Consider the following 24038-nt stretch of genomic DNA (forward strand, 5'->3'; position numbering starts at 1 on the left):
AGAGAGGTTTAGTTGTATGGAAAGCTGACTTTTGTGGAACACCATATTCCCTCAAGATGTTTGGTATCTGAAATACTGATTTTTTTTTTAGGTTTTTCAGGGAGAAGGGTGTATTGCATTACCAGCCTAACACTAGGCACCCTTCACACCCTTTGAATATGGTGATTGCTCTCTGAACTACTTATGGGCTTATACAGAAAGGGAGGAAACCCAGATGATAAGTCGTGTTTTTAATGCTGTAGATTGCAATTCCAAATGTCTGGTCCTCTGCCCTCATCTGCTATTTACCTTATATGTTTCATGCTTGTGATTTTTAAGTTTGACAAAGATATTTTAATTTACTCTCTGCTTTTTAGTTAGCCTTAGAATTAAAACAATTATAGCTAAACCTCTGAAATAAAAAAAGTTTTCAGCAGATTATGGAAGATCATAAGAAGGTCCTAATAAAATAGAGAGTGCATAGATGGTGATGATGCTGATGAAGAATATGGAAGAGAAGGTCATAGTTCTCTATTTAGCATTTTTGGAGCTTAAATACTTTCATAGGCATTGCTTCACTCAATTCTCATAATAATCCTTTTGGAGAGATAACATCCATTTTAAAATACAGAAACATTCAGAATTTGAGAGTTTTTCCTGTGTTCACCACCAGGAAGCTCAGAACTACAACAAAAATTCCTGTTTTCCAAGTGTGATAGTCTCATTTCTTCTTAGCTGCCCCCTATTAGTGAAAAATAAGTCACAAGTAATGTATTCTCACTTATCTCTAATTTCAGTGATGATTAATCAGCAACCCACACTTGGATGATACTAATCAAGTTATTGTTATAATGGCACCAGTTTGTATAGTTACTGTGATAATTGTCTGACATAGGCTTTGCACTGGGGAGTCAGCAGGCATAAGAGTAGAATCTGGAATCTCTTTGGTCCACTGACTTCTCTCCATATGCAATTCCTTCATCAAACTCTGGCTTAAAAGAGCTTTCTACCTCTAGTATACGTCTTCCCAGGTTGAAATGGTACCAGCAACTGAAGACAACCAGTTTTAAAAACTAATAATCAAACAAACAAAAAACCACTAGCACTTGCTTTATGATTGACAGATGATAGAGTGAATAACTCAGCAATAAGGGCCTTAGTCATAGAGCCCAGTTTTCCAGCTAAGAAATTGTCATTTCATATAATAGTCCAAAGCTACTTGGCTTCCTGGTAGGAGATGTGGGTAAGTTGAATGTTGCAGCGTTATTCAGCATGATGATTATCATGGATTTACAGCTGTTTCTTGAACAAACCATATTACACCACTCACAGAATACACTCTAGAATAAGAATATAAAATACCTCTCCCCTCCCACTTCCCCATTTTCTGTTTCTGTAGTAATGTCAGTTGAAACTGACATTCACTCTGAGTCCATATCTGATGTGTTCCAACTGATATCCTTACTTGCCTGTCCTGTCGGCTCTAAGCTTCAAATTTGGAAGGTTTTCAATGACTCTTGTTGGCAGGAGAAATGAATGAGGAGATGTAGAGAGAGACTGCTATTACAGCCAAATTTCAGCCACATAGACTGTCAATACTAATGAATGCCCTTGAAGCAGGTACTGTAAATGCCGTTAAGTTGGAGTTGAGCTGCCTTTCGAGTTTGGGTCATTTGGCAGAACAGACATCTCCTCTCTAAATACTAAAGACCCTGTTATAGACCTTATTTTATCAGTATCACATATTGGAACGTGCTGGTTGCTGATAGATTGGCTGTTTGGCTTCAGATTCCTTTATATGCTGAGAATGTTACTTTAGTTTTGTTCCTGAGTTATAAAAATGAGATACTATAGATTCATTTCATTAGTTCACCTTCCTTCTTTTAGCATCATAAAGCTTAATGTCCTTTCAGCTACCTCATTAATATAGTGTAACTGTTAATAGCACTCAATCTAGAATTAAACAGACCTAGGTTCAAATATTGGTTCCATTCAGCATATGTAACTCTTAGTTTCCTTGTCTGTGTAATGGGGATGATAATGGGATATTGAACCATATAAGATTGTTGTGAGGTTTAAATGAGATAATATGAAGAAAGGAAAAAAAGAAGCATAGCACCTTGCATAGAAACATTTTAAAAATATATTAGCTATTGTTATCATGCAGATGATTAAAAGAATACCCTCCTCCAGATAGCAGTGAGAGTTTTCTTAATATTAGAAAAATTAATAATAAGTGCTGTGGAAATAAATAATTTGTTTTTCTTGCCTCTATACATATGGAGAATAGCAGCCGCTTTCCTTTTCTTCTCTTTATGTAATAATTATTGTTACCTGTTACAGTCTTACGATTTTAAAAATTTTACACTAGTTGTTAATCTTTTTAACACCCTGGAGGCAAATGTAAAGGGGGAAAAACCCAGCTTTTAGTGAGCTGAAATGAAAAGTGACCCAAGTTTAATCACAGTACCTCTTATCAAAGAGAAAATCATATTAAATTGGGTATTTAAAATTAGGGTATATAAACTAAGGGAAATACACGTTATCTCTATTGAGACTTGAGGATGGGGTTGTAAATAAATGTAATTTAAATAATTTTGTAGAGAATAAACTAGTAAGGCTGGGCACAGTGGCTCATGCTTGTAATCCCAGCACTTTGGGAGGCCGAGGCAGGCGGATCACGAGGTCAGGAGATCGAGACCATCCTGGCTAACACGGTGAAACCCCATCTTTACTAAAAATACAAAAAATGGGCCAGGCGTGGTGGTGGGCGCCTGTAGTCCCAGCTACTCGGGAGGCTGAGGCAGGAGAATGGCGTGAACCCCGGAGGCAGAGCTTGCAGTGAGCTGGGATTCTGCCACTGCACCCCGGCCTGGGTGACAGAGTGAGACTCTGTCTCAAAAAAAAAAAAAAAAAGTGTAACTAGTAATGTCAAGTATTGTGAACGGCCTATATCTCTGATATACTTATGACTCAGGGGAATTGAGAAGGATCCATTAACGTAGAAGAGACCACAGTAGGGTCACCCATCCCCATAGCTTTGAAATCCTAAATTTTTCGTTAATTTGGTTAGGGAAAGCCAATGTTATATTTTCTTACAGAATAAAAGCTCACCAGAGGCTGCCGCAGTATATATAATAAGTATATATAATAAGTAGTTTTGGCTACTAAGATCTCTTCTGGGGTAAAAGAGAAATCTAAGTTCCCTTAGATTTTATAGGAACAGTAGAACCTAATATTTGTATCTTCCTTTGTGGTTTTCAAATATGTGTTTTGAGTTGTAATCCAGTAAACCTTTTGTTTTAGCTGTGAATAGCCTGTGGTTTGGGAAATGTAGATAGTTCTATATTGAATTAAATCAGTCGCTTCCTATTATCCCAGACTTCAGATAACTTTGGGGCCTGTGACCAACACACCAGATGAAGTGAGGGTTTGTGCTTCATCAGCTATCAGCTGCTATTTACACAGTTCATCCCCTTTAAAAGAACGTGAGTTTCCTTCTCAATAGTCCATGCTTGTCGACAGTGGAATTTTGTATGACTGGTTTTCACTCTAGAAAGCAGTCATTTAATATTTCCTCAAGTGTAATATCATAAGTTCATTAGCAAAGTGGTTGATACAGAAGATCAACAATTGACCTTCAGCACAACTCCATTTTGTCTAAAAGAAACTTCGTATGTTTTGAAATGCTGGAATACCACCCAGCTTTGAATTGCTACTAAAGCAGCTCAATCTAAAACTATTCTTCTTTTTTTCTTTTTTTTTGCCATAAACGAGCATCACAGAATCAAATCCATTGAGAAGAAACTGCTTGCTTTGCCAACACAATTAGTTTTATAAGAAGCCTCTGCCTTCAGATTGTTCTTCTCCAAAGTCCACGTTTGTTGGATGGCTGCAGTTATTTTTTAATTAATATTTTTTTAAGAGCCCCCCCTTCTCCCAAGAGCCTCTAAGCAGATTTAGCAGGCTTAAAATGACTCTTCCACAAGGTGATTTCAATGCCAACTCACAAACAAATGGAACAGTGGCTCTTCTACTTTGGGGGCTCTGTTTGTCTCTCTCTCTCTTTTAATTCTCATAAAACCTGTCCACTGGAGAGAATTTTTCTTCAGGGTTAGCCTATCTTCCCTCCAAAAAAGATGCTATCTTGCTTATGAACGAAAAGGCCATGCAACCTATCCAGCTATGAAAAGGAGTGACAGAAAAAGAAAAAAAAAAGTCTCTGGTTTTCACCTTCCAGTGTGAAAAGCAAAAGGATTCAATGATTATTATTATCTTTTATGGTTTATTTTTATATTCCTGTTTCTTTTATTGCCGCTAGCTTCTTTGATAAGTAAATTTTAATGGAAAAGCTAATTCAGATCTTCAAGTTTAGCGGATGGGTGTCACTCCACATAAACATTCTCTAGAGGGAATTGCACCTCTCCTTTTATGGGATCAGACAGCTCAGACCTTAAGCGTCATAATTGCTTGGCCCTTTTAGTGGTGTGGGCCCTGATTAAAAAGTCGTATTGAGCTCAGTCTTTTAAAGGAAAGGCAGCTAATGTGATGGTTGAAATTGAAATAGTACAGGCAGGGATGCTATAACTACTTTCTTTTGTCACAGCCTTCCTTGAAAAGAGTTTTCACCCATCTAATCAATGTTTTCTTTCACAAGAGATACCCATCCTGTATGTAAATACAAGTTGGACTGTGCTTGACCTCCGTTCTTCAGCCTTAATGTCAAAAACCAATACACACAAAGGTAGAAATGGTTTGATGCATATTAGTCTTTAAAATCAAGACTCTGGTCGCCTTTGGTTCGGCATGGTATAAGAGATCATTCTCTTGGGAGAGAAAAGCAAAAAGAACTCTTCTTGCAGCTGACATTAAAGAATTTCATGGGGACAAAAGAAACTTTACATAATTCTTTCCAGTAACTTTTTTCCTACTTTATGTAATTCTTTCCAGTAACTTTTTAAAATCCTGGCTACTTTCCAGTGTGTTAAGTTGAGGGTAGAATTGTTGAAAATCTATTCACTAGATAAGTTTTGTTGGCCTTACAGCTGTGGAAAACCCAGTCTGGGGACTCTGAAGGAGAAATCTTGCTGTACTGTTTCAGAGCTGCCTCTCCCCAAAGGAACTTCAGAATATAAGGGACACTAGGAGACATGAGGGTTGAGAAAATGGGTCTTTGTGTTATTTGGTGTGGTTGATGTTGAGTTAGACCCTGAGCGGAATGCATTGTGGTGAGCCACCACCCTAAGCATCAGTATTCTTGACCATTCTCCCTTCATGTGCATTTTGGACTTAAAGGTGAAATTCCGTCTTTAACCCCCTTGTGGTTGTCTGAAAAATGATTAATGAACTAGATGTGATTCCCTGCAGACCTTTCAAAGGATGGATGAAGGATGGAATTTCAGCCTTTTTTTAAAACCAGGCCTTTTGCTTAATACTGCTTTTAAAATTAATGTCCTCTTTTGAATGCCAAGAAAACAAAAGGAATTTCTCAAAAGTGTGTGCAGCTTGACACAATAGACCTTAATTGGTGTCAAGGAGATGTTAGGATGAATGGGAAAATGCCCGATAAGACTGAAAAGTGGAACCTTGTTATGAGCTGTCATTTCAACGTGTATTTAAACTATAGCAAAACTGAAACATATTTGCCATATAGATCATAATGACTCCAAAGGAGCCATTATACTCTATTATGTAATTACATAATCAAAGCATGCATAGTAATCAGCTTTTGAAATTCAATGCTAATCAAACATACCTATAGTATGTGTTTAAGCGAAAATAGAGAACGTTAATTTGCCATTAGTCAACTAAACAAGAATGTGTATACAGAATATTCATGAATAGCTTAATGTTGTGTCAGACGATATTTTTTGTTTTGTATTCAGGGGAAATCAACAATTTTAATTGAAGAAAAAACCAGCACAGAGGAGGATTACTCTTTAACTTGCCATTCAAAAATTTGCCTCACCTTTTACTGATTACAAAAGGAGATTAAATTAAATAAAATATTTTTTCCTTTCATAAGCTCAAGTGACACAACAGTAATTATATAGCAGAAGATTCTTTTGAGATCCTGACCATCTCCATGCCATAGGATACAGTGTTCTAAATTCTACATAAAATAAAGCTTTCAAAACAACAACAACAACAACAACAGAAGCCTTTGAATATATATTGCTTTTGTAATTAGCAATAAATCGAAGGTGTTATCCAGAATGAATCAAGAATAGAAATATCTTGTTGACTTGGTCAGGAGGTCTGGCGTCTCCTCGTGGCTGGGCCTCATGCTTGCCATATGATTTCAGGCCTATCTCCTCCCTGGACCTAAAGTGAGAGAGTTGATCTCCAAGTTTCTTTCTACTCAGTTCTATTGATTCCGGATTCCATAGGGTTCTATAAAAAACAAGGTGGTACAGATGAAGTGTTTGGGTCAATGTCACATGTTCTTGTTCACTCCATTATTTGTTGAGTTGGTTTAGTTTATTTTTTCTCTAAGCCTGTGGACTGTATAGTTGGCATTCATAATTATTTTCACCATTAAGTAGACAGTCCTTGGAGCAGACAATCAACATATTTGACTTAACTGTTTGGTGTAACAAAACATGGAGAGGATCAAAAAGGTTAAGAGGGGCTTTGTAAACAGCAGACAGATTGATTGCTTTTGATTTTAGATAAATACTAAAGTATTCATGCCGGTTGAAATTTGCCTGTCTCAGAAATAAAGAATGGCATTTGTCTTGAAGAGGTCACACCCTTTACCTTAAATCTACAGTTGACGAGCCCCTTTCTTCGGACACTGGTTCTCACTGTCTCTTGTCTGCACATTGGATGCCTAAAAATGTTACTGTAATATTTAAATAGAACTAAATTCTTTCATCAAACGCTTTCATGGCTTGAACTTCGAATAATTTATTTTCAAATTACTTTTACTGTAATTCTTATTAATTCAAATAGGTTTCTGATTTGATATAAAACTCTGTAAATGCAGGGAACAGTTTAATGAATTGAAAGATAGGATTGAGTCTTTTAAAGGAAATGTACAAAATATGCTGACAATAATTGCTTAGATAGAAATCAAATCTTAATGGCTTTGTTAATGATTTGTGGTGAACACTGTGTTTACGTTGACTTGGGGGAACATATGTAGTTAGAAAGATTTTTCCCTGTGGGTTTCAGCAGAATCTTAATTTTTTTCATTCTTTTCCTGAAACGTACTCAACTCTGTACTAGCTCTCAGAAACGTTAGCAGAAATTTCAAGTGCCTCTACTAGTGATGGTTTTTTTTTCGGGTAGGGATTAGAGAGGTTCTGCTTCCAAGCTGGGCACATCCTGAACAGGGTTGTAAAAATAGTAGCCAACAGAAATGAGCATAATTGACAAGGCATTTGAAGCTTCAAGTCAGCGAAGGCTCACACTTCTACAGAAAATAAGATTTCCAAAACGTGCTTCTTTGAAAATTTCAAACCTAGGAGGGTAGGAATTTATTAATAACCCGAGCCTTTCATTTGTGTAAAATTTCAAGAACTATAGTGGAGTTTTTAAAGTAATAACTTACTACATTGATCATCAGCAGGATTTTTTTTTTTTTTTGAACAATCTATAGTTTTGGTTTGACTCCTATTTAGACGACATGACTGTGCTGATTTAATGTTAGGTTCAGTCTTCCATAGAGCAGAAGGTTTTCCTAATATGATTAGTTTTCCTAATATGATTTTGCTACTAAAGGAGTAGGTCAAGGGACTTTATTTGCTCTTTCTCTGGGCAAACTGTCTTCCCTTTGAAGAGTTGCTGGTGCTCCTTCTCTATGTCAGTAACAGTTTACGTAGTTGCCATAGTATAAACTCAATTCTGTTTTAAATATGACTTGCCCTTTTGTTATAGTCTTGACTAGAGAGACTCCCCTGGTGTAAATGAAGTGCTTTATTTATGAACAGCCAGGCAGCGGGGGCGAGAGCTCGTGGTGCTGGCAAAAGGCCGCCATGCACTGGTAATAAAGGCTTTCTCTAGGGGCAGAGTGCCGAGCACTGAAAGAAGGAAGCAGTAGTAAACAAGGTGTTTTACATTCAGAACAGTTTCTCTCTCATCTTAAAGTGTGTAATTGTGTTCTGGATAAAATATGGAAATAAAAAAATCAGAAGTTGCTCATAGGCAAACAGCCCTCTTTAAAAACAAGTACACTTTCCAAGGCAGAGCCAGTGTGAACCTTGGCATCAAAGCCTGATGCTGGCTGGTAAAAAGTGCAAGCTGTATGGGCTGGAGAATCTGATAGAACCCGGTTCAAGAACCAGCTTGGCCATTTAGCTGAACGACATCAGGCAGCTTATTTAAATCTCTCTGTCTCAGGTTTTTCATCTCTAAAGCAGGGATACTGAAAACTCCAGGAGTTTGAGAGAGAAAAGTATGTAAAGCATCCTGCACAGTGCCCAGCCCTGGATAAATATTTGTTCCCTTCCCCATGTCTCGTTTAAGATTTACCCTGTCACCTCCCTACAGTGGCCATATTGCTGACTGAATAGATTCCAATCCAGGCAAGTGTTTTATGTAATGTCACTGAAATGGAGTTTATAACAAAACGAGGTTTTAGAAAGGAATCTGTAAATTACGTTAATTGAAGATTGAATTAGTAGGGGATTTATGTGCCCGCTGCACCCCCACCCCAACAACTCTGCTGTCATGGTCATTACTAATCATAAAAATACATTTTATTTTTCTTTAGATGATAAGCTTTCTCTTCATTGTGATGAATGCCCTAACAACTTCTAGTTTACTACAGGAGGCTTGCTTGTAAGCGAATGGGACTTTCCAGTGCCATAGTTTTGTTTTTAGGAATTGTCTGGCAAATCAGGGAGTTATAGGGAATATAGTTGCTGATACAAATAAAAATCCAGTTTGATTTTGTCTTCTAAATCTCACCCATATACACTGATTAGCAGTCAAAAATGTCTATACATGCCAGATATTGTTCCACCCTTAAAATAAATTACCTTCCTGTTAACAGCCTTATTTAATGGCTACACTATATTGTACCTATTTGTTTTCTTTTGCCCAGAACATGTGCTGTTTCTGCCTTGACATTATATCTGCTAATTGAGTTGTAGAAAATCAGAAAGGTTTTAAAAATGGATTCTTGAAGAAGGGCACCAAAGTTGCCTATTTGTACCCTTCTGCTACACATCAGATTGTGTTTTGTAGCAACCTAATTGTCATGATATCTATTTCAAGGGGAAATTTATCAAGTCACAGTGCACCCTTCTGTTTGGAAGAAATATTTGAGGATGTGAGCAGAAATTATTTTTACATAAAGGCTTCAGGCAGTTAAGAGTACTGACATACATACCGTATTTTCATCACTGTCATTCACTTCCTTTGCCTCAAATAAATAGGTCATTATTATTCCTTTGCAGCCATCTTATGGCACCTTAAAGCGTGGAGCTCTGTTTAACATAACTGCCGTCCAGCTGACCCATATAATTTATTGGTGATTTTTACAGAATGACATCCTTGGGCCACCACCATCAGCCCAGGCCCTTTGATCTCTTTCAGCAAAATATTTCATGATCACTTATAATTTTTTGGCATTAGTATTATAACCGTGTTAACATAGCTAGAAACTGGCATTTCCTGAGACACTGGATTTTAGGTTAGCCTCAGCGATTTTAGAAAATAATACAGTCATGATGATGATACCACCGTAGATTTGCAGAGCGCAGGATGTGCCGGAGCACAGCAAGGGCAAACGTTTGCAGATGGAAAAATTTTACCTGAATGATTCACTCAGTAGTGACACGTTAAAATGGTTTGGCCTTAGAGTACTTAATTATAAGTGATAATTAAGAATGTTTAGATTTTCCTAGAAAACAAACAAAACCTCACTCTGATTTATTGTTGTCATTGCTTAAAAGACAAAATCGTGGACAACACGCCTCTTTTCCCATCCCCTTTATACATGTTTTGTAGCCTTAATGTGAATGTAGTATGCTACTCTCAGAATTTACTAGCCTTAGGATTTCAATAAAGAGCTAAAATTAAAGCATACAGTTATTTCCACAGGAACTATTCTATTAAAGCATAATTGAATTGCAACTTGCTTTAAGTCCCAGTGGCTGCAAGATAGTAGTCAGGATTTGTAAGGCCTTGGTTTATATTGAAGGGATTAATGTCTGTCACCAGGCTGTTCCACGTGTACCTTTTGTAAACTGAAGATTATTTGTGTTGCTAATATACTTCCTTTGATAGAAGAAATCCCTCCCATAACCCAGTAAGACCCCGTTTGGTATTCTACTCTGCTCAAAGCAAGTCCTATGCCTTAAGACAGATACAGCACTTGAATCACACAATTAAATTTTTTCTTAATTTTAGTAGATTGCGTGTTACCTGAGGCTGTGAGAGTGGTGGCTTTTCTGTACACGCTTTTGTCAGGGCCAGCCAAACCACCTTGAAAAGCTTGCTTGATTGGTAGAAATTTTCTTCTCCTTGTTCTTTTCTCCAATCTGGAAATAAACTTTCTCTCTCCAGCTGGGTTCTGAATTCTGTGTTTGTCACAGTAATCCACCAAGGAAAAAAAACACATCCGTTCATTTTTTTTCTGATCACCTTTTCTCTTTGTTGTTATTCTGTAACACTGTTCTGCGTGCTAAGCTTCCACTGCTGGATCAAGCTATGGGGAATTGACCCTCTCACTCACCACAAGCCCTGTGGGCCTGCGTTCTCACACCGGGTTAATTCCCTGGATCATAGAGCTCGAGGTGGGGTTTCATTTTGGTCTGCTCCTCAAGCACCAGAAATTTTTGTTTATCTGTGGTTCTAATAATTTTTTTTCCTTATCCTTTTAGTTTCCTCTTTTCTAATCCTCTGCCAGGGGCTGGTCTATTTCTAGGTGGATTTGGCTTAGAGCCATCTTAGCCACCCCTCTCACACTTTCCCAGTGTGTCCTAGCAAAGAAAAAAAAGGATCCTTCAACAGAAATATGATAGCAGGTGGAAACCCTCCATTGATTCTAATTGCATCTCTATTTATACTGTCTCACATTTTCTTTAGATGAGTATTTATCTTTGACCTTTGTTTCGTTATGTGGTAACATTTTTTTAAAGGAGCAAATAATCTGCCCTGAGTTGGTTTAAAACAGCTACATAGGGAGGTCCTTGAGAGCAGGAGCCTTTATTCTTGGATCCACACCACTCCCAATACGTAATGGCTTAATAAATCTTTGTATTTGATGTCTAGAGAAATGATGATGATGATGATGATGATAGCAGCAGCTGCCATTTATTCAGTTTTATGAGAAACTAGACACAGTGCTAAATACTTTATATTTATTATCCGTTTTCATCCTCCTGTCAGCCCTGTGGGATAGCTTTTAATTACTATCCCCATTTTTCAGATGAGAAACTGGCTCAGGGACTTTAATTAATTTTCCAGAGATCACACAGCTAAAAAGCAGTCTCTCTCCCCTTCCCAGCTGATCTTTACATCTAATGCCTATGCCACACTTTTTGTTCTGTAAGTAGGGATAAGGTATCGGTTTTCACCCACATTGCAGCTTCTTAAAGGCTAGGACACATATACTTCTGTATCCCCTACTATGCCAGGTGCGACATGGAACACTGGACAATTACTTCATCCTTTGGTTCTGAATTGAACTCACTTCTCCTCCTACCTGTGCTGTGGATCATTTAGGACATTTATGAGGTGGCCCGGCTGCTGTCACTAATCTCAGAAGCAACAAACTAGGGCAGATCTGGAGATAAGCCTTATATATCAGTGAATCTGAAAGCCTGGACTTTTTGACATGTTCTGAGGGAGATTTTCTAAATGGCTGGCAGGGGGTGGGGGGTGAGCTGCAGATAGGGGTTTCCGTTCAGAGATGCCTGGGGCTTTGGGTGAGTCATGAAGGTATGAGTTTCAGAGAACAGAGTAACAAACTCCGAACCCTAAGCCTTCCCAGGATTTTATTGAGATCCCAAAGAGTCAGTTAGGCCTCACTCACGCACGATGAACTGCCTATACATTGGGACTGTCAACATCAACTAACAAGACGAGATTATTTATTGAACCCTCCTACCTACTTCTATTAAGTGGCTCCTTGAGTTTCTGTGAGGCTGACCAAATAGCTTAGCTCAAGGGCGGGTAAGCTAAATTTGGCTGTATCTATCTTCCCTACTCCATTTGCGAGAGCTTCAACATTCACAAAAGTCGGTACTCTGACCTTTCCAATACCTCCTCAGTATATTACTCAACTATACAAAGTTCTAGAGGCTGAAACGTTTTGTATCACAGCTTTTGAGAGTATGGTGATTCCGGGCTTAGTATTTTGTCCCTAGGTCTGTCTTGGATTAATAGACTCGTCTTGTAGACTACAAAGAAAGGTATTAGAGCCATGCTAGATATTGCTACTTGTGTTCATTTTCTAATATGCCTAGTTCCCACTTTAGTAGATCCCATGGATCACATTTTAATTGATGGAAATTTTCCTCTGACCTTTTCTTCCCTTTTTTTAAGGTGATGGACAGAATCTGTTTACGAAAGACGTGACAGTGATCGAGGGAGAGGTTGCGACCATCAGCTGCCAAGTCAATAAGAGTGACGACTCTGTGATTCAGCTACTGAATCCCAACAGGCAGACCATTTATTTCAGGGACTTCAGGCGTAAGTTTCCATCCCTATAGTTGTAGACGGCAACTTTTTTTCCTACATGGAGTCTTGATAAAGAGATTGCTAAGGCCACCTTTTTAAAATTTAATGTTAGATGCTTAAAGTTTAGTCAATTCTTTAGAGGGAAGAAGAGACAGGCAATCATAATCTTTCTACTTAATAGAAACCTTGAATGGCCCCTTTTAAAAGTAAGGCAGTCTTACTTTGCAATAGAAATTGATTGTAGTAATTCAAGGTGAATTGCAATTGAGTCCCAAATACTTAGCTGACACAAACAACTCAAACAGGGTAAGGCAAGGAAAATACAGCATTCTGAAAGGTAATCCCTTTGGTTTGAAGATTGAAATTTCCAAGGCAATACATGCCTATAAGCATAAAACCAAGTCTTGTCTCATCATAGCCTTTGGCATATGGAAGTGTCCATATGCTGAAATCTTTCCAAATGTAATATCACAAAAACCAAAATTGCAACAAACTTGTGTAGAATACAAATGGTTCATATGAGTGTCAGGGCTTAGTAAGAGCAAGAATCAAATCTTTTGAAAAAAATTGTTATTGGAGAGCGTCGGTGCCTAACCAAAGCGAAGCATGTCCCTTCCCAGCTGCTTGTCCCCTTCCTCCCCAATACCTCAGGGTCATTCATGACCTATGGAAAACGTTGATAAACCTAAGGAACATTTAAAGGGTTGAGGGAAGATAAAAGGAAATAAGCCAGCTTCTTTTCTTAAAGTGAATTCGTCATATACTAAGTTAGTCTTTGCCAAAATTAAAAAAGGATTTTGAAAGAGAACATTTGAAATAAATAAGAGGCCCACATATATCAGTTTTGCAGTGATTTTGATTTCCTGCTTAATGCCTAATCAGTTTCATACTGTGAAGCCAAATGTACTTAGGAAACCGCAGGACCAGTTTAAGGCCTCCGTAGGCTCGAGGTCATCCACTTTTGGCAGCTCCACCTCAAATCACATCAAATATGTTAAGGTAATCCAAGTTAATTAGGTTTATTTTGCTATTAGATTATAAGTTTTTAAAGTAATTTTCCTTTTGCTTTTGTAATTAATATGAAGGCCTTTTTAGTTCTGTTTCATAATTTGAAATCCTTGTTTTTTGAAAGTCTTACTTATACTTTTTGAGGCATTTTAAAAGGCTGTAGGTCCTAGTCCCTGAACTTCCAGTGCCCAAAGGCTGGGGGGGCCTGGCACTCCCTGCTTCAGAGGACTCATGACCTGCTTTTTCCTTTTGTTTTCTTTTTGTCTGTCTCTGGTAGAAAACTTGAAAACGTGTATGAATAAATGCTGAAAACTGACAGCATTTGGAATTGTGCCAAGGTAGAAGGGTGCATATCTGGATGTGTGTGCATATATGTATTTTTTTATTTTTAAAATTCAGCAAGATGGGCAGTGATTCTATTCAAGAATCCAAATCAGCTGGATTTGGATTGTATATGTACACTCACACATGCACTCATATGCATAAGTTTCCTTTGGACAGGGTTATTTGTCTACATGAAGTTACTGCAGACACCCGAAATAGTCAAGAAGTACCTGATACAAGAAGATTTAATACATAATTAAGGAAAACAGACTGTCCGTCCACCTTCTCACAATCACTAACTGTGTGTTTTGTTTCACAGCGTTGAAGGACAGCAGGTTTCAGTTGCTGAATTTTTCTAGCAGTGAACTCAAAGTGTCATTGACAAACGTCTCAATTTCTGATGAAGGAAGATACTTTTGCCAGCTCTACACCGACCCCCCACAGGAAAGTTACACCACCATCACAGTCCTGGGTAAGAAATGCATGTGGGGCTTACTCAGGGAAATGGAACGGGGATGGCCCTTACTACCAGACAGCTTACAGCAGCAAGGAAAAGGTTAATGGTGAATTCTCCTGTTCAAACTTGTTTCAGGAAGAATCGCCGCCCATCTTGCTGAATTTTAAAAATAGCCTATTTTACCAAATGCTCTAAGGAATGGCAATCAGCAGTCTTTATAGATTCCACCTGCTCTTGGGTTTCAACCCTCAAGTTTCAGAAGCAAAGATCAAGAGAATTTAGAGCCCTCAAATGAATCACTCACCACATGAAATGTTATTGCTTCTAACTACCGGGATTTTTTTCTTCCTTCTGTGCAGGGGAAGGGGAGATGGGCTACCAAATCTATACCCCATGGCAGAACTCAGTTATGAAATCCACGTAATGATTTTTCCTTCTGAGTTACATCCTCATTTTAATATTGTTGATCTCCTTTTCATTGGCTTGACTTATGGCCTTGTTTATTGCTTATACTCTAGATTATGCTGTAAAAAAATCATACCCCATGAACATATACTTTGCCACAAATTGCCGTCATTGGACATAAAAGAGTTAAGAGCGCTTTTACTGATAATAAGCAAATAACTGTTGACAGGCTGCGAGGTGCACCTCCAGTGAGCTGAGTGTCTTCATTTATGATCACCAGATTGTGAGTTTCAGCAAAATCCCAGTAGCCAGGTTTCCATGTTTATATTTTAATATAGTCAGCAGATATTTCTATGTTGAAGGTGGTCTGAATTAGTCACCTTTAGACAAGCTTACTCTACTGCATAACACCAGCTGATTTGGAGTCTTGAAACTGAATTTTCAAGGACATACACTATAGCATGAGGCAAGATCTCTGATTTACACCTTCGGGAAGATGATGAATCAAAGTCTATTTGAGGCGGCAGACTGCAGCTTTTCAGTGTAATGATATGAAGATTAAAGAGGAAAGATAAATATGAAGGACATTTTTGCTTGGTATGTGTGCACATATATGTATTTATGGATGTACATATTGAGCTGCTGCCTCATTACTTTACTTCAACACAGCTGTAGAAGGGAAAATTTTTTTATTCATTAAGCTAAAACATAACCCTAATGCTCACATATATGTTTTTGACAAGAGGAGTATTGATTTTAGAAAGTTGTGTTTAAAACCTGTCCATACAATTTCTAATCTGGTCTGTGTTTAATGATAGATGGCTTTCGGGTATTTGTATTTGTCACTATTGTGGTCTTAATCCAGATTAGACCTGTAGAAATAGTAAGCATGGGAGGTTTTGCTGCGATGACTATTTTGGTATTTTGCAGATGTACCAAATTCGCAAGCATACATTTGAAGTGTTCTGTCTGTCTGCTTGTATCAGAGTATTTGAAAACGCTCTTTGCTTGTTGGAGTAAGTCATTAGCAACACAGACTTCAAATTGACCATCCACTCATCCATCCTTTGACTCATCATCGTTTATGGTATCTCCACAAATGTGACAGTCATAAAATAAAATCTATTTATGGCATTTTGAATTTTCAGAGTATTTTACTACATATACCTTTACGTATTTATATGTTGTTTTTCACAGAAGTAAAATGATAATAACAGACGTTAGACATCTTGCCCAGGTTACAAAGCACTCAGTAAGAACCAAGAATCTTAGAATTTGGAATAAACCTTACAATTCTGTTTTATAATTACAACATTGGTGTCTGCCAGTCTAGGTTGTTTTCAGTTAAATACCGAATGCTTTTGTTTTAAGATTTTTTTTTTTCCCCCAAAAGGCGCACATCTTCTGTTTTCAGGAGCATATCTAGCCATTGGCAAGCAGTTACTACTGCCTGTCATTTTCTGGTGCCCGATACATTTATTCTCCAAACCACTGCATGGATCAGTTTGGCTCTGAATACACCACGTGCTTGGGAGCCAGTGTGCCAGCACTAGAATTTTGAGAGGCATTATGCCTGTAATCCTTTAGGAGGTCTGATTATTCTAGAAGTAATAGGTTCCTACTTGTATTTTATAGAAGCATTAACTTAAATATACTCGAAAGTAGCACTCTAAAAAGTAGTAGATGTTCTTTCTGCAGATATTATTCATTCACTTAATATTCTTCCCATTTAATTTACTCCAGGATTCCTTGACAGAGTAAAATTGTTGTCATCAGTGTTTGAGTCTTTCATTTCCCAAAATCTGACAATTTCCACTGATACTCTTATATTCAAACCTTTCTCGTAAGGTTTAGAGTTTTCAGATATTATAATGAATGAAGAATGACATTAGCATCTTCGTTGCTATCTGCAGTTCTCTGAAAAGGACTCCGCGTGTACTTACACAGCTGTCAAACTTCTTGATAGGTTGAAGATTCTCATTTTAGTGCGTGTGTCTATTAGTTATTTGATGCATTCAGTAAAAACTTCAGCATAATTATAAGATATGGAGATGGGTATTTGTTAATGTTGTCTATGCTATTCTATAGTTACTATTATGCTTATGATCTTATCCATGTAAAATCTGAAGACTCTCCTATGATATTTTGCATGCATTTGGTGCCTTTAAGGATATTCATTCACTCCTTCCACTTGTGACAATTTTGTTTCTTTCTCCAAACATACTGTAGGACGCTCTTTATAGTCCTATTCATGAGAGCAGATGAATGAGACAGAGAATACACTTCTTTAAGATTAATATAGTTACTGATAATAGTAGCTAATATTATCACAGTCCTGTCCTTCTAAGATTAGTGTTCGTTCTTAAGATTCCAGGAACAGGAGAACCTAATTATTTTAAAGGGTCTTAGAGTGAGATTTCACATACTGATCAGCTTTAAGACTCCTCTTTTGTTGTAATTAATGTGACTCATCTTGATATTGCTGATTTTTGTTAAATGTTGTAGGCGTAATGTTTATAATTAGCACTCTCATAGATTTGGGGTAGCTAAGAAGAACCTTGACATTTCATTACTGTTTTCTAGTATTTCCCTCTGTGATTTTCATTCAGGTTTTCATCTATATGCACCTCCTTAGAAATATCTTTGGTTATTTTCATTAATGGCTGCAGGCAGTTTTTACTAAATGTGCTTGTTTAGTGGACCATGCGTAAGTATATTCTCTGGTTAGCAGCAGTTTTAATTCATTTTTCTTATAAATGGATTTTTATACTTTACTAACCTTTTGTATTAGAGTAGACATTATGAAGCTAAAGGAAAAACAGGGTAGAATTAGTAGACCAAAATAAGTTTTAAGATTTTCTTGTCCAACCCTTTTTTTCAGAGAAACAGATTTAAATCACCTCATTTATATTTTTGAAAGCTTTCCTGCTCTTTAAAAAAAAAAAAAAAAAAAAAAAAAACTGAGCAAAGTCAACTTTGTAACATATCAATAAACTATTATGATTCGCATTATCAGATTTTATTTTATAAACCAAACAACTCCCAGTATAAATGCCTATTTCTTCTTCTAACCTTAGCAAAGATCAGAAATACTGGTCACAATCTTGAGAAAACTATTTATGGGCTTGGAAAAAAAATCATTCAGTGATATCACAGGATGGTGATCTCAACAATAAATAAGCCCTTTATTTTTCTACACTGGGCAAATTTTTTTTTTTTTTTTTTTTGAGACGGAGTCTACCTCTGTCACTGAGGCTGGAGTGCAGTGGCATGATCTCGACTCACTGCAACCTCCGCCTCCTGGGTTCAAGTGATTCTCCTCCTTCAGCCTCCTAAGTAACTGGAACTACAAGCGCCTGCCACCTCACCTGGCTAATTTTTGTATTTTTGGTAGAGACAGGGTTTCACCATTTTGGCCAGTTGGTCTCAAACTCCTGACCTCAGGTGATCCGCCCACCTCTGCCTCCCAAAGTGCTGGGATTACAAGGCGTGAGCCATTGCAACACTGGGCACATTTTCTAATGCTTTTGAAGTTTTCCACATTTTTACCTTAGCCATAAAGTTGAAGATGATGTCAGCTCTTTGGGCATATAATCCTAGGAACGAGCACTGGTTCAGGACTCACTCTGAAGTGTTATAGAATAGAATGTATCTGTTGCGATTGTTTGGATAATGCCAAACAATGAATAATCCAGATGTGGACCTAGCTGCCTGTCAGGCTCTCAACCCCCAAATGAAATCTGGAGGGGACATTGGTGAATTTTCCTCCAACCTTATCTGTACCTGCCCCTTTTCATTTCCTTACTCTGGACCAGCAGACATGATTGATAATGTGGTAGGAACCCACCCTCATCTTTATGAACCAAATGGAGGCAATAAAGACTCTCCACCAAGAGATACCACTGAAGATGAACGGGTAGTGAAGGTTAGGAGAAGCTTGGGGTAAGCAGAGACAAGGGGTTTCCAGGCTTAGCATGAAAATGAGATAATAAAGGAAAGATATCCAGGAACACAGGAAACAACTATCTGAGTATGTTTGAGGCTAAATTCCACTAAGACTCAACAGAGATGCATAGAGGAGTCTTTTAACAACTGCTGGACTGTCGCATCAAGAAGATGCCCATGTTTCCACAGAGGGACCATCAAAGTGTTTCTCCCAAAGTCACACAGATAAAGCAGGATCTCATCTGCCCCATTCCCTAGGGATTTCCAGGGTTGCTGGTGGCTTTAGCCATTTGCCCTCTTTGTCGTTTACTAAGAGAAACACCTTCCTAAGGTCCTATCCCATCAGTTACATTGCTCCATTACAGTTCTCATTAGGAACCACTGCATATTTCAACATGAAAAATTATTTTCATCACTCTTATTTTCTCCTGGACCTTGAAAGGTATTTTTTTTTTAGCTTTCATTCCTCCATTTGTTGAGAAGACACTCCTATATATGTTATACCTTAGTTGTTTTGTTTTCATTTTTTCTTATACCACTCTTTAAGGTCTTATTTTCTTTAGGCTTTTCCTCTGACATTTGATCTAACAATAGCATGTAAAAAATATTCCTATAATACTACACTCAGAATGCAGTAATATTTATTAATCCTAAACATCTAGTCTCTCCATGTATCCCCCATCTACCGTCTAGGTATGTGTGATGAAAATCTATAACCTACCTGACTATCATCTAGCATGGATAAACTATGTGAAAGATAAGGCTAGTTGAAGTCATTCCATTTCTTTTGTTACAGCCTTTCTGTGTTTCATAAAATGCTAGCAGATGTGAAACTCTAAATTAGATGTTAAATTATCTTTTTGTTTATTTTTTCTTAAAATGTAAACTAGGGTAGTTCTTTGCCATGTTTAACTACTCATTTGGGCCGTATCATATTAGCAGCACATCCATTTGAGCAAATATGTTGTTTTCCTTGTACACAGGAAACAAAGAAGAGGGATCTTTTGGGTCTACTCATTACACCCGCCACCACCAACAGCACCAAACACTATCTTGCTAAGGAAGTATGTGCAACAAATCATTTTACTTTTACTTTTCTGTCATTCTCTACAGGAATTTTCAACTGCTCCAGTTCAGTGTAAAAGTCTTCCTGTGGGCAGAATTTTCACATTGTGGACTAGAACAGTTGGAAATCCCAAATACATGGTTTAATCCCATAATTTATTGAAGCGGTATCAGAAATTTATTATTCAACTTGATCATCAGGATGGCATGTTTATACATATTTAATTTCTTGTTTCTCTTCTGAGTTGAGAAACTTATTAATCATAAGTCTCGGAACAGTCTTTGCTTATTCATGGTGGTCAGGACACATATTCTTAGATTCACTGTACTGAATTCAGTATTCTTACTGATTTTTATTTCAACAGGCTCAGTCCTGAGGTAAGGTTGCATATGAAGTTTTACTGTCAATTCAGTTTCATAAAAGATAACATATTTTGTCATCATCATCATCATTGTCAGTATCACCATCACTATCACACTACATACTCTTGATTTGATAGTCAGTATTTTAACTCCCCAATCCGTTATTTTGACCATTTTATCACATATATGTTTAATATGCTTACAGAAGGGTGGTTTTAATTCTGATATGTAAATCTACTTATAAGCACTTAAGGGTCTCTTTCGTCTTTGGTTTCCAAAATCTGGAGCACTGGAATTCAGAATATGGAAAATTGCTGCAAACTAGTTGGCATTTCTTATATTACTGCATCTTCATATCCAAAGGATTTTATTACTACATTATCCATCAGAGGTTATGATTACATTCTGGATCTCTATGAATCATTTTAATTACATGGAACTGGTTTGAGGCACAATTTTTCTGTGCATTTTATGGTGAGTGATTCTTTTAAGGACTCAAAGATTTTTATCTTTGCCCCGTTGACTTTGGAATCTTTCATTTGAAGATTGAAATTCAAGAGTTGAGTTCAAGGAGAAATACTGCTTTCAGGGGGTTCCTGGTAAGGATGATCATTTCAATAGTATGTATTCCTCTTTTATATCTACTTTCTGGTTAATTTGTGAATGACTGGTGACTAATATCTATACTGATATAATGTGCTCAGTGATAAGAGTGTGACATTGGTGGTTGTTGTTATTTATTATTATTATTATTATTATTATTATTATTATTGAGACAGAGTTTCACTTTTGTTGCCCAGACTGGAGTGCAACGGCACAATCTCGGCTCACTGTAACCTCCGCCTTCGGGGTTCAACCAATTCTCCTGCCTCAGCCTCCCAAGTAGTTGGAATTACAGGCATGTGCTGCCATACCCGGCTAATTTTGTATTTTTAATAGCGACGGGGTTTCTCCATGTTGGTCAGGCTCTTCTCAATCTCCTGACCTCAGGTTATCTGCCCGCCTCAGCCTCCCAAAGTTCTGGGATTATAAGTGTGAGCCATCATGCCCGGCCACATTGGTTATTTTTAACATAAATTTAGGATAAAAATTCTAAATTAACTGATTTTGCATAACCCACTTTATTTGATGATTACTTTGTATTTCTTTTTCCCTTTTTGTAATGATTTAAATTCTCATCAGGAATGTCTGCTATTTTTCTCCTTTTTGATAGCAACAATGCAAAAATGCATTCTGTGTTTATAAAACACATGTGTTTAATTTGTAGTCCCACCACGTAATCTGATGATCGATATCCAGAAAGACACTGCAGTGGAAGGTGAGGAGATTGAAGTCAACTGCACTGCTATGGCCAGCAAGCCAGCCACGACCATCAGGTGGTTCAAAGGGAACACGGAGCTAAAAGGTAAGCTGCAGATTGCCCCACACTGAAGTAGTTAGTTGATTCTAGCAGGGGTATGCCTTTGTGAAAATCAAGGACAAATACAAAACATGCCCATGAAACAAAAGTATTCATTTAGATATGGTTTATAAATTACTAAATACATCTGAGGCCAAAGCATAAAAGCATTTTATTGTTCTAATCCATGTCCTCATTCTGCTGTTTAAGGGTTCATGGTGATAGCTGTCACTCTACTCAGATGCCCAGAAAGAACTAAAACTGTAAACTAGAACTGTTTAGGCTAGGAAAAATTTTCATGAGGGCTGTCTCCTGAGCTCAGGCTGTCTCTGTCTGTACCTTCAACTCTAATTGCTTTTGCCCTGTCTTTTGCAGTGACCTAGAGGGGATCAGAACCCCACATTTTTAGGGTATTCATTTAAAAAAATGTTACACAGTCTTTCCTATGGTAAATTCCAGTCATTCTGACATCTATTGAACTATCAACTGTATTGACTATATGCTTTCCTACAAGAGTGGTTGCACCAAGTGAACTAACAACTTCATCTTAATTGTGAATTTACAGGGGCCACCTTTCTTGTGAAATTTATGATTCAATTGCCCAGTTCACCAGCCTGTTCTTGTGCAGTCTGTGATTTTGTGATGACAGTACAAGGCAGCTCCTTTAGCCCCATTCTGATCATCTTTACCTCTGTACTGGGCCATCCCGGGTTTGGGTCCTGGATCCACAAATGCCTGCCACCTCAGGTGTTACATCAGATAAAGGAGACAGCCTATACCCTATTTGACCATTTTTTGCCAGTTATCTTAAATTCTGCATGTATTTCTACATTCAGATTCCTTCCTTTTCAAAGTTACCCTGCAGGTAGTACTCTGCACAAAGGTCTTAGGAGCTGAATTCCTCTAATTGTTTGACAGAAATGCTAGTGGTATGCTTCAGTTTCCTCTAAAATAGGAATAATCATATTACATACTTCATGGAATTTTTATGAAGATGAAATGAGTGAATAGTTGTAAAGTATTTAGCTAATACTTGGGCCAAAGTAAGTGCTGTATATGTACTTGTTAAATAAATAAAGAGCGTGAGAAAGAAAAGAATCAGCCCTTTTAGAAAGAGGATATAGAAATCTATATCTGGAAGCAGATAAATCTATATATAACAGCTTAAATTTCAAGAAGCTTGTTCTGTTTTAATCTCCTATTTCCTAGGTATGGTTTTGGAAGGAAGGAGTTTCTCATTTCCTCTCTGCTTTTCTGTCTAAGTGAATTCAGCCATTAAATGTGTACCGATAAGTACAAAACATTAAAAGAAAGTTAATGGTGTGCCATGTTCCTGGGAGCGCTGAGTTCAGGAAGGGACTGCCTTGGCCTATTCATTCCATCCGGAAGCCTCCTCCCTCCTTTTCTGGGTGTTCTTGGACGTGTCTCCCATCTGGCCCCAAGCCCTGTGTCTTACTTTGCTCTAGCCCACTGCCACTGCATTTTTGTGGTCTTCCAAAAGTCTCAGAGTTTAAACATTTCAATTACAATTTCAATTATGTAAATCCATTTAGTTACTTTCTCTCTTAATTGTTGATGATGGGAGTAGGCAAAGGGGGTTGTTTGTAACTCTACTGCTTATTGAATTACTTAGGGGATTTGGATAATATCCTAGAATTTCTGAATGGCATGACAGCCTAGTCGATATTTCAAGTTCAGATGGTTGTAGGGGTGAAAAACATTTTTCTTTTTATCTTCCTGAATACCTTGAGCAGCCAGATGTCAAAATGGCTCAACTTTCAGCTGCCTATTTCCAGGAGGTTTTAAGATAGAAGAACCATACATAATATATTTCAGTAAAAATAGTGTATGCTATTCGGACTTGAAATATATCTTAAATACTATGCTGCCAGGTTGAAAAGTCGGAAATTAAGGAAATAAACATTTTATCAGGTAACTATTCACAGATTACTCTCATCCCAAGTAACTGCCATCATATTTGTTAAAATAGCAATGTCGGGGTTAGAGGACAGAGGGGAGGACATAAAAACAAACTGATGGAAATTCACCCAACTCTGGTGTCTTGGTACATTTTCTGTTCCCCAGGCAAATCGGAGGTGGAAGAGTGGTCAGACATGTACACTGTGACCAGTCAGCTGATGCTGAAAGTGCACAAGGAGGACGATGGGGTCCCAGTGATCTGCCAGGTGGAGCACCCTGCGGTCACTGGAAACCTGCAGACCCAGCGGTATCTAGAAGTACAGTGTGAGTACCTCAGTATCTTATTCTGAGGGCGTAGAGTTGTGATTCCATAGAAACTCTTCAGAAGCCATTTATTCAGTGCATTCATTTTATATAATATACATAGAATTCTTGTTTTTGGCAGACAAATAAAGGATTATTTTATTGAAATACTGTACTGCCGTATTACAAAGTGCCAATGAGGATTTGAAAATGCTACATTGAACCCAAAGGTAAAAC

At 37.7% G+C, this 24038-nt stretch overlaps 1 protein-coding gene across 7 annotated transcripts in view; it reads left to right on the plus strand.

Annotated features, from left to right (window-relative positions):
• CADM1 (cell adhesion molecule 1) overlaps positions 1–24038 on the plus strand; it is a 332199-nt gene that overhangs the window by 252959 nt on the left and 55202 nt on the right. For all 7 annotated transcript variants that reach the window (XM_009187346.4, XM_021926578.2, XM_021926580.2 and 4 more), the window contains exons 2-5: positions 12478–12624; positions 14264–14416; positions 21447–21584; positions 23664–23822. In XM_009187346.4, coding sequence (XP_009185610.2) covers positions 12478–12624; positions 14264–14416; positions 21447–21584; positions 23664–23822 — 597 coding nt within the window. The remainder of the gene's footprint in view (positions 1–12477; positions 12625–14263; positions 14417–21446; positions 21585–23663; positions 23823–24038) is intronic.

This window comes from Papio anubis, chromosome 12 (assembly GCF_008728515.1).
Source record: "Papio anubis isolate 15944 chromosome 12, Panubis1.0, whole genome shotgun sequence".
NCBI lineage: Eukaryota > Metazoa > Chordata > Mammalia > Primates > Cercopithecidae > Papio > Papio anubis.